Genomic DNA, 10,653 nt, shown 5'->3' on the forward strand with positions numbered 1-10,653 from the left:
GAGGGACAAGGGGTATGGGAGATGTGGGAAGAGACTGGACAAAAATCATACACCTATGGATGAGGACAGTGGCGTGGAGGTAAGGGCAGAGGATGGGGTGGGAACTGAGTGGAGGGGAACTATGGGGGGGGGAAAGAGGAACAACTGTAATAATCTGAACAATAAAGATTTAATTTTTAAAAAAAGAAAAAAAAAGAATCCAAAAATATGAGAGAGTGTAAGGAGCCTCTGGGACAACTTCAAGCATACCAACATTCACATTATGAGCATGCTAGAAGGAGAATAGAGAGAGCAAGATATTAAAAACCTATTTAAAGAAATAATGACAGAAAACTTCCCCTACCTGGTAAAGAAATAGACTTACAAGTCCAGGAAGCACAAAGAGTCCCAAACAAGAGGAACCCAAAGAGGCCCACACCAAGACACATAACTAAAATGCCAAGGGTTAAAGACAAACAGAGATTATTAAAAGCAGTTAGTTACCTACAAGGGAGTGCCCATATGACTGTCAGCTGATTTTTTAACAGAAACTTTGCAGGTCAGAAGCGAGTGGCAAGAAATATTCAGTTATGAATAGCAAGGACCTATAACCAAGAATACTCTACCCAGCAAAGCTATTTAGAATTGAGGGTCAGATAATGAGCTTCACAAACAAGAAAAGCTAAATGAGTTCATCACCATCAAACTATTGTTGAAGGATATTCTTTATGAAGAAGAGGAAGAGGAGAAGGAGGAGGAGGAAGGAAGAGGAGGAAGAGGAGAAGCAGAAGAGGTAAAAATGAACAACAAAATGGCAACAAATATATATTTATCAATAATTGAAATTAAAAATCAAAATAAACAAGAAATCTAATGAACAAAATAAACTGATGAATAAAATAGAATCAGAGGCATGGAAGCATGGCACACACTAATGAATCTCAGAAGGAAGGGGGAGAAGGGTGGGAAGAGATCAACCAAAGATCTTATATGCATATATGCATTACCTATGGACAGACAATAGGGTGGTGAAAGCCTAGGGCAGGGTGAGAAATGAGTGGAGGGAGGTAAAGGGAGTAAAAGGGGGGACATCTGTAATACTCTCAACAAGGCTTTGTATAGAAATATGGTGTTACGCTGGAACACTTTGTAGAAGAGCCTCCAACGTCGCCTCAGTTTCCCTGTGCAGATTGTAAAATGCAAAACCAACTAAAATGATTTTGAAGAAAGTCTCAAGTTTAAACAGCAGCATTCTGAAAAATGAGGGAGGTTGGAGGTGGTGAATACCAGGACATTTTTTCCCAAAGGAGAGAGATACTTTAGAGCAGTGGTTCTCAACCTGTGGGTCACGACCCCTTTGGCAGTCGAACGACCCTTTCACAGGGGTCGCCTAAGACCATCCTGCATATCAGATATTTACATTACGATTCATAACAGTAGCAACATTACAGTTATGAAGTAGCAACGAAAATAATTTTATGGTTGGGTCACAACATAAGGAACTGTATTTAAAGGGCCAGAGGGTTGAGAACCACTGCTTTAGAGGATGCCAATTTAATACAGTGGGGCCTTGACTTACGAGTGTCCCGACTAACAAGTTTTCGAGATACGAGCTGTCTCTCGGCCGATTTTTTGCTTTGAGTTGCAAGGTAAAATTCGGGTTACAAGCCAGCTTCAGATACCCCACCGCTAGTTGGCGCAGCGAACTTCACAGTGAACACCACATCAGCCCAACATCATGTGTCTCCCTCGCTCACTGTTGATTTGACATACGAGTAATTTGAGTTACGAGCTCCATCATGGAACGAATTAAACTCGTAAGTCAAAGCCCCACTGTACTCAAAAAGACATCTTCTATGCAGTTTAGAGGATGACCCATAGGTATTGATGATGTAAGTGCGCCTTTGATGACCCACTTGCCAGCTGTCATACTTAGCACCACCTCTCCTTCCTCAGATCAACATTCCCTTTCCCCTACTCAAGTCTGCCAACAATGCATTCTTGCTACTGTTATTCTTCATCATTCCAAGTCTTATCAGTTCATTAACCTAGGACCTGTAAATCACTGACCTGGTGTAAACTTTTCCTCTGGTTTAGTGGTGTGTGTCCTACAATTTTTCCCCTGGTAAAGCCTTTACAGGAATTCTCTGGAAAGCCCATCATTAGCTGTTTTATGTCAATAAAAAAGAGAACAATTGTGACTGATGAATTTAAATAATTTTTGAAAGTGTTTTATGTGTACATTGCTAACTTCCCTTAGAGCTTTGGAAAAATCAGCTTTTTACTATGAAATCACCAAGATGCTTCTGTGTGGAAGTGGTATGATGGAGGGAGAAATGCAGATGCCAGGAACATAAAAATAAGATATATTTAAATTGAAAAAAAGAATATAGCATATAATACATATAACACAAAATCTGTGTTAAGCAACTGTTTATGTTGGCTTTTGGTCAACAGTAGGCTACTAGTAAAGTTTTCGGGGTATCAAAAGTCATATGTGAATTTCTGACTGCAGGAGGTGGGGGAGCCAGGGTTGTTCAAGGATCAACTGTATTATGTACTTAGTTTTTACTAAAGTTTGATTTTAGCAGATACTATTAAATCAATAATCTAACCCTGAGAAAATAATGCCTACAATATTTGAAATAAGTACAGCATTGAAAAACGTACTCAGGCCCTGGCCAGTGTGGCTCAGTTGGTTGGAACATTGTCCTGTACACCAAAAAGGTAGTGTTGGTTTGATTCCATGTTGGGGCAAGTGTGGGAGACAATTTCTTTCTCTCTCTCCCTGTTCCACTCTCTAAAATTAAAATAAATTAAAAAATTAAAAAAACAAAACACATAAAACAAAAGTGTACTCAGTATACTGGGTATATGATATGCAGTACTTATTTTTATTGTTATAGTCAGTGCTGTTATTAAATCAATCAAGCTATACTACAAATTAGAAGCATACGGTGTTTAGGGAGGAACTTTTTACTCTATATTCCTGTTACAGAATAAAAAAAGAGGGAATAGTGTGTTGTTTTATGACAATTTTCACAGATAGAAGAAATGGAAATTGAGGGGAAAAAAGGAGTTACTACCTACCGAGAAATGTCCAGTAATACTTTTTTCACCTGAAGTAATCCAGAAAATAATAGTCTATATTGAAAGATAAGTAGCAGTGCATCCAAATGGACCACTCCAGTGAGTCAACTGCTTGTGATTCTATATTTTTCCCCTTTAAATCAATAAAGGCAATTGACATTACCATCTTGTTCTTAAATATGAAGAGATACTTGGGAATAACTAACAAAATATTAACGTAAATTTTGTTGTTGTTTTTTCAGATTCCTTGACTCATTTAACTAAACAAACATTTACATGATTTATATTATCAGTACTTAATAGGTAATAATCATTACTCAAATTAGTTATCCATTAATATTAATTATATTAATAACTCGCCAAATGTAGAAATGCTCCAAGTTTGAGAAAATTACTATTTCAAAGGCCAAAAATATAACCTTGAACACATACACACACACACACACACATACACACACACACACGCACGCACGCACACACACACAACAATTTTTAAGGTTAGGATATGACATGTAGCAAATATGTTTAGGGGGATGGATAAGGATTTAATTCCTCAGTTGCCCTTAGACTTTAGTGCTGACATTAATAATTCTCCAAAGTAGATACAGATATCCAAATCCTCACATCTCAGGACTCAGGTAAATTACCTTTAAAATTACTGCCAAAAGATTAATTTTTAAAACCATCTGATAATGCTTGTTTCCTAACTTTTAACCCCTTTTCTGATCATGATCACTTATTACAGAATCCACTCACTTTATTTCTAGTAGAAATTACTTGATTATAACCCTCTATCACCTCAATAAACTGTCCTTAGACTTGCAAAGTTAGCAAAGTTTAGTACAGAAAACCTAAAAGGTAGAAGAGATAGTAAGGCATAGAAACTTTGGGTAGTTCCTCAGTTCTGTGTACTGCTTAGCAGCACAGCCACAAAGAGTGATGACAGACAGCGATTGTCTTAATCTAGGTCATACAACAGCCAAAACACTTTATAAACACTTTCTTTGGCTCTTTCTGGATATCAACACTGTTCTGATTAAATAGCATGTTAAGAGCTTAATAGCAACAGAAGTGTTTAGGAATATTTACTTATCTAATATCTTTTATCAAGAATCTTAAAATCGCCCTGACCGGTTTGGCTCAGTGGATAGAGCATCGGCCTGCAGACTGAAGGGTCCCGGGTTCGACTCCAGTCAGGGGCATGTACCTTGGTTGCAGGCACATCCCCAATCTGGGGTGTGCAGGAGGCAGCTGTTTCTCTCTCATCGATGTTTCTGGCTCTCTGTCCCTCTCCCTTCCTCCCTGTGAAAAATCAATAAAATACATTTAAAAAAAAAAGAATCTTAAAGTCAACTAATAGTAATCATAACTCAGTCAGTGAGAGGTAGGTATTAAGGCAAATTGCAAAGGCCAAGAATTAGGAATGTGTGGTATTGAATAATCTTTGTGAGCTAAAGACTGCTGCTTTATATAGCTCCAAGTAAATAAAATGGAGTATCAACTCTCCTTCAACAAACCCAAAGTTAGGCACAAAAACTCAGTGTTAACGAGGTAGTACATTTTCTTAATATGTTTCATTTGTACTTAATTTTTACTGAAGTTTGATTTATTGAAGTTTAATTTTAGAAGATATTGTTTAGTCAATGATCTTACCAGAGAAAATTATAATAACACAGTATTTTAGATATTATTACTTTTAATATTATATTGTTTTAAATATTAGATTCAAAGTCTACAGTATTACATATACCAATTATTTGAGATATCTTTCTATTTGAGGTGAAGGGTTTATGCTAAGTATACACACCATCTTCCTTGTGACCAAAAGCTGAAGTTGTGAGACAGATACCTCAGAAAAGGTGCAGTCTGTAACTATGAATAGTTCTGTGTATGTGTGTAAAGTGAATGAACCTGTAAAGCTCCTGTCCTTAGCTTCAGTAGCACCATGCTCTGAGTTAACTGGTTCAAACTATTAGATAAAGTGATAACTAAAGAAATAGGAACAAAGAAAGGTTATATTTCATCATCTTAAGGTTTCACAGAGATGACGCAGGTTTCCGATTCAAATTCCCACCTCCTGAAAAATGAGTTCTTAAATAACTCAACTCTTAAATCACGGGAGTGCAGTACTCTGAAATTATCCTAAAGATCTAAGAAAATAGCCAATTACTACTGTGAAGAATACACAGCTATATGAAATATAGCTACACAAAAGGAGAACTCAGTAAAAGAGAACATTTTTAATATTTTTAAACCAATAAAAATGCTTGTTTAGGATTCACATCAGTAGTCACTAATTGGGTAAATGCTAAAGGCTTACATTCAAGTGCTTGAAGGATTACTGCACAGAAATTTGGTACTAAAAATCTTTGCTCGGGCTCATTCAAGATGAGATGATGTAGGAACCAATAGTGGTATTTAAAGCCCAATCACTCTCAAGACAGGCTAAAAAGTACAGCTGTGAAGACACTCCACAAGTGGGGTCATTGACACCAAAAAGTGATATTAAGAAAAAAAAGACCTCATACAGTCTGCTGGCATTTCATACCAACCATTGGAGGAGGTAGTGATATAAAGTATTGGAACTCAAAATATAAGGTCAGCACTAATTGTAAACACTTCTAAAGCATTGTATGTAATTCTTTAAATCATAATGTAGTGAAAAACAATTAGAATTCATACAAAACCAGATTTTTAAAAAGCAAAAAATGGAAATATTTAGTAAATTTACTCAAATGAAGCTTAAATGATACAGAACTGAAAATATTAGAAATCTATATACAGTAGAAAGTGAATATAAATTAGCCAACTCTATGAACATTTCCAACTAAGCACACATACAAATACATATTCACCTCTTTCTTTTATATAAGAATAACACATACATACACGACATGACGATTCTGGCAAAACGATTTCAGAGATATTAAACATATTCTCAAGTTTTAAAGATGGTGTGGAATAAGTTTTAACAATATTCCACATGAATGGAAACCCCTGATTTAATTCCATAACTTTCATGCGAGAAGCATGGTTTGTTTTACTTTTTTTTAAAACAGATCTTGGTATCACATACGTTGGCTTATTAATAATTAAGGCATTTTGTTTACACAGTGTCTCAGTGTGGACAAAAAAACTTTTAGTATTGATTATTTGCTATGATGTTTAAAACTTTTAAAGTCTTTCAACATAAGAAAATAGCTGCACACATTTGAGTGTTTTCTTATAAAACACAATCTTTAAAAAAAGTAATGATTGGTCTTTGCTTTTCCTAGTAATAAGTTTTGTCTTATTTTTTCACATAGTATAAAGTATATTCTTATGAAGGATTGCATTAAGATCCAGTAGTTCTTGCCAAGTAACCATGTAAATCCCAAAAGCAGCAAAGGTGAACAATCTTCATAGTGCACTTTCACCTTATTAAAGTTGAAGCTGCTCCTTTCGGATATTTTTCCACTTCAATGTGAAGTAGATTGCTAGGGTTTTGTTATTGGTTTCATATGTGGCTTTAGAAGAAAATGGTTTTGATTTCTTTCATAGTTCACAGTTCTCCAATGAGACTTGTTTGGAAATCATATAGTCCAGGGATGTTTTGAATAACCAAATGCTCTTTAGTAGATGAAGTCTTTCAATGCAACTGTAATAAATAAGCATCTACATCCTTAGAAAATAAAACAAAAACATTTCATTAGCTAGTAAACACATATAAACACAACCCCTTTCTTCTCCCTTTTTGTCACTTGATTTGCCTGTTTCCCTTTGTAATCTTTTGAGGGTAAAAGATGTGGTGTACTCAACTTTTTAATCTGCATTTGTTTAGCACAGGGCCTGGCACACAACAAGGGCTCAATAAATGTTTGCTAAGTGCTGAGTAAATGATTTGGTTCTTGTGATCAAGCAATTCTGTCTTTATAACTAGGCAAAATCATTAAATCATTCACAATTCTTTCAGTTTGATGATAGCCTATCTTCCTGATTTCTAACTTTAAGAAAATCACAATTGAGTGTTTAATCTTGTAAAAGAGGTTTTTTTATATCATAGCTTAAGGAACTTCATAGAACTTTTAATCACTCAATAGGAAAGTATACTGTTCAAATCGCAATATGAATTTGATATTGGTCTTTATTGATTTATTTGTTAGAAAACAAAAATACTTCTGGGAAACTGATATCTGTTTATAATATTTTAATCATTAAAAATTCTACAAAGTTAAATTATACACAGTGGTAAGACACATGTTTGGTAGATCATTTTGCTTCTTTCCTTGAAAAGTATCCAAGAAAATTTTTACAAGTAAGTCTATAACATAAATCCTCTTATTCAGTACATTATATTTTTTAAATTAAAAAACAATTTGATATTTCTGACTAATGCCCATTTATGATAGCAATATGCTCAGTAAAAGGGTGGAAATACTTAACAATGACTTTTTTCTGCAATTATATGTGTTTTATATACCAACGTTTTCTGGAGTTTAAATATTAAAATCTAATGTACCTTTTCCTTTAAGAGACAAATCAATAAAGACCAATATCAAATTCATATTGTGATTTGAACAGTGTACTTTCCCAAAGAGCATGATATTAGCAATAGTCAAGTAAAATATAACACCCCCAAACCATTTAATTGTATTCCTCACTTAATCTTCAGATGCCTTCTTTACCTGGATTTTTAACTTTTTCAAATATTTTTCTTTGATTGGAACTAGGTCATTAAACAGCCTCCAGCACATTATTTCTGTGGCTGTATATCAAACACATTCAATGGGTAATTTTGTGCTCCCTGTCAAAGTCACATTCATACTCAGAAGACCATAAGCATTTGCAAATATGAAATTGACTATAGATCTTACTGAATAGTACTGAATTACTTTACCTCAAAATGTGAAAGAATTCATTTATAAATGCACAATACTAACATATTACTTCTAAATTTTAATTAAGCTTAAATATTGATTTAAACCTTAAATTTTTAAGCTTAAATATAGATTACCTTAGCTATATTACCAGTATATCCTGGAACCAAAGTAAGATGGTTTTCTTGTTCCCACAATCTGCTTAATTGTTGTTTTAAAATCTGAATATTTCTATGAGGAAAAAAGAAAATGCAAATATAATATGATATGAACTTTGGTAGTAAATACATTTAATGAAAATAGTTTTAAATTTTTCAAGTATTTATCAGAGAATATTATACTACTGAAGTCAGGCAACTCTTTAAAATAGTACATGCCAATCACAGAAATTAAAGGTATTTGTTAATGCAGATAGGAATACTAGGCATGAAGCATTTACTAATAGTCAACTTGTTGTTGGGTATAAAGTAGGGCATTTTGAGAGTTTAAAAAGAAAACCATAAACTTTAAGGACCCCAGTGGGAGATATTTTTAGTAGCTTCATAATAATCTTGTTCATTTGGTAGAGTACCGACATATTTTCACAGCAAGGCAATACTCAAATTATGATGACTATAATATAGAATTGCAATATTCAAAGTGCAATACTAAATCTAATTGCAATACTCAAATTATCTATACTAATAAAAGAGTAATATGCTAATTAGACCAGACATCTTCCAGACAAAGCCACGGTGGTGGGGGCTGAGGCAGAGGCAGTTAGGGGCGATGGGGCCGGTAGGGGAGGGCAGTTAGGGGTGATGAGGCCAGCAGGGGAGGGCAATTAGGGGGCAAGGAGGCTGGCAGGGGAGCAGTTAGGGGGCAATCAGGCTGGAAGGGGAGGGCAGTTAGGGGCAATCACACAGGCAGGCAGGGAGGCAGGCAGGCAGGCAGGCAGGCGAGCGGTTAGGAGCCAGCAGTCCGGATTGCGAGAGGGATATCCGACTGCCGGTTTAGGGATCAGGCCTAAACAGGCAGTTGGATATCCCCCAAGGGGTCCTGGATTGGAGAGGGTGTAGGCTGGGCTGAGGGACGCCCCTGCCCTACCCAACCCCTGCCACGTGCACGAATTTTGTGCACTGGGCCTCTACTGATGATTTTAATATAGTTTTTAGAATTGGATTCTAAGGTTAGTGTCTAGGTAGCCAAAGGACTCTGCAGGATACCTCCACTCCTGAGCCTCATTACTTATTCTACTAAAGAATCTCTCTTACACATTACAATGGTTAAATCACTGCTATACTTTTTCCTTCTAAAATGAAGAGCAGGATTCTGCTAGAAGAAGAGGTTAATGGGCTCTGAAATTCAACTTCTATGTGTAATTTTCACATATGAACAATATCCCAATTTAATATTTCCATGAAAATAAAGAGAATATTATATACTGATGATCACAGAATAAAATTATCACCTAGTTAAATCCAACTGCTTTTCTTAAAAAAAAAAAAGTAAAATAAAATAAAATTTAGAAGTGTAAGGATATCCTTAAAGGTATACTCACCCATCATTTATAATTTCTGTTTTGGATGATAGTTCTGACCACCACCTTTTTATGACTGCTTGAAGCCAGTTTAAACCAACTATTATATATCTGGAATGACATTTTGTTACAAAATTCAAATATTCTCATCTAAGAAGCCTTTACAAAAAATACTTCCACTACTCAAAAATAACCCAACGCATATATTACATTGACCTTTCCCTCTTCTAAACGTTTATTTCACAAAACAGTATTTTATATAACTTGTTTACAGATGCTTCTGTAATTGTCTTTAGTCATTTCATATTCTTTTCCTAACTGAACTATAGGCAACTTAAAAAGAGAAACCATGTATGTTTTATGGAGCTCAATCTACTACTAATGCATTCACAGGGCACATACTGTTGAAAAAGAAAAATGACGAGATTCAGATCAGCACTTACTCTTCAAATTTGCTTTTAAGTAGTGACTTTACAAGGGGCAACAAGTCTACACAGCAGCCGAGTGAGATGTATTGTTTTTCTTCCTGTAAACTAAATACAAGTCATAAAAATATGAATAGGTCATAATTTGTCTTTTTTAAACTAATTTATTTTCTGAAAAATATTTATTTGTACCTATTGGTAAGCACAGGAAGGCAATCCACTACCACTCCAAGGTCTTCTATCCTGTGGGTACAAAAAGAATAGCATTACTTAGAGAGATAATTTCTTCAATTATTTTCATACTAGAGGCCCGGTGCATGACATTCATGTACTGGGGGGAGAGGGGGTGTCCCCCAGCCCAGCTTGTGCCCTCTCGCAGTCTGGGATCGCTCGGGGGATGTCTGACCGCTGGCTTAGGCCCGATCCCTGGACCTTCACACTGCCTTTGAGAAATTCACTCATTCAACAAATAATCCAAGTGTGTATGATTAGCCAGATACTGGGGTACATCAGTAAACAAAGAGATAGGACTTGCATTCTAGTATGTGTATGAGAGAGAGAGAGAGAGAGAGAGAGAGAGAGAGAGAGAGAGAGAGAGAGAGAGAGAGAGAGAGAGAGAATGAGAACTGTGTTTTGTAGCATGCAGGCATTCAGTGGGGTTGGCTGGGATCCCGTATGAAATTTTTTTTCCATGTTGAATACACTGAATATATAGTACAAAAAAAGTTGCAAGGAGGTCTCCGATAAAATGACTGAGTTTTGAGGTAGTGAAAAGAAAGTTCAA

General features: G+C 35.5%; 1 protein-coding gene across 1 annotated transcript in view; it reads right to left on the reverse strand.

Moving 5' to 3' along the window:
• Window positions 1–6,563: 6,563 nt before the first annotated feature.
• KATNBL1 (katanin p80 subunit B-like 1) overlaps window positions 6,564–10,653 on the reverse strand; it is a 45,109-nt gene continuing 41,019 nt past the window's right edge. Inside the window, exons 6-10 of the mRNA XM_015557537.1 lie at window positions 10,062–10,112; window positions 9,888–9,977; window positions 9,466–9,555; window positions 8,063–8,156; window positions 6,564–6,730 (exon numbers count right to left, since the gene is read on the reverse strand). Coding sequence (XP_015413023.1) covers window positions 6,698–6,730; window positions 8,063–8,156; window positions 9,466–9,555; window positions 9,888–9,977; window positions 10,062–10,112 — 358 coding nt within the window. The 3' untranslated portion in view covers window positions 6,564–6,697. The remainder of the gene's footprint in view (window positions 6,731–8,062; window positions 8,157–9,465; window positions 9,556–9,887; window positions 9,978–10,061; window positions 10,113–10,653) is intronic.

The sequence above is a fragment of the Myotis davidii genome, unplaced genomic scaffold, assembly GCF_000327345.1.
Source record: "Myotis davidii unplaced genomic scaffold, ASM32734v1 scaffold46, whole genome shotgun sequence".
NCBI lineage: Eukaryota > Metazoa > Chordata > Mammalia > Chiroptera > Vespertilionidae > Myotis > Myotis davidii.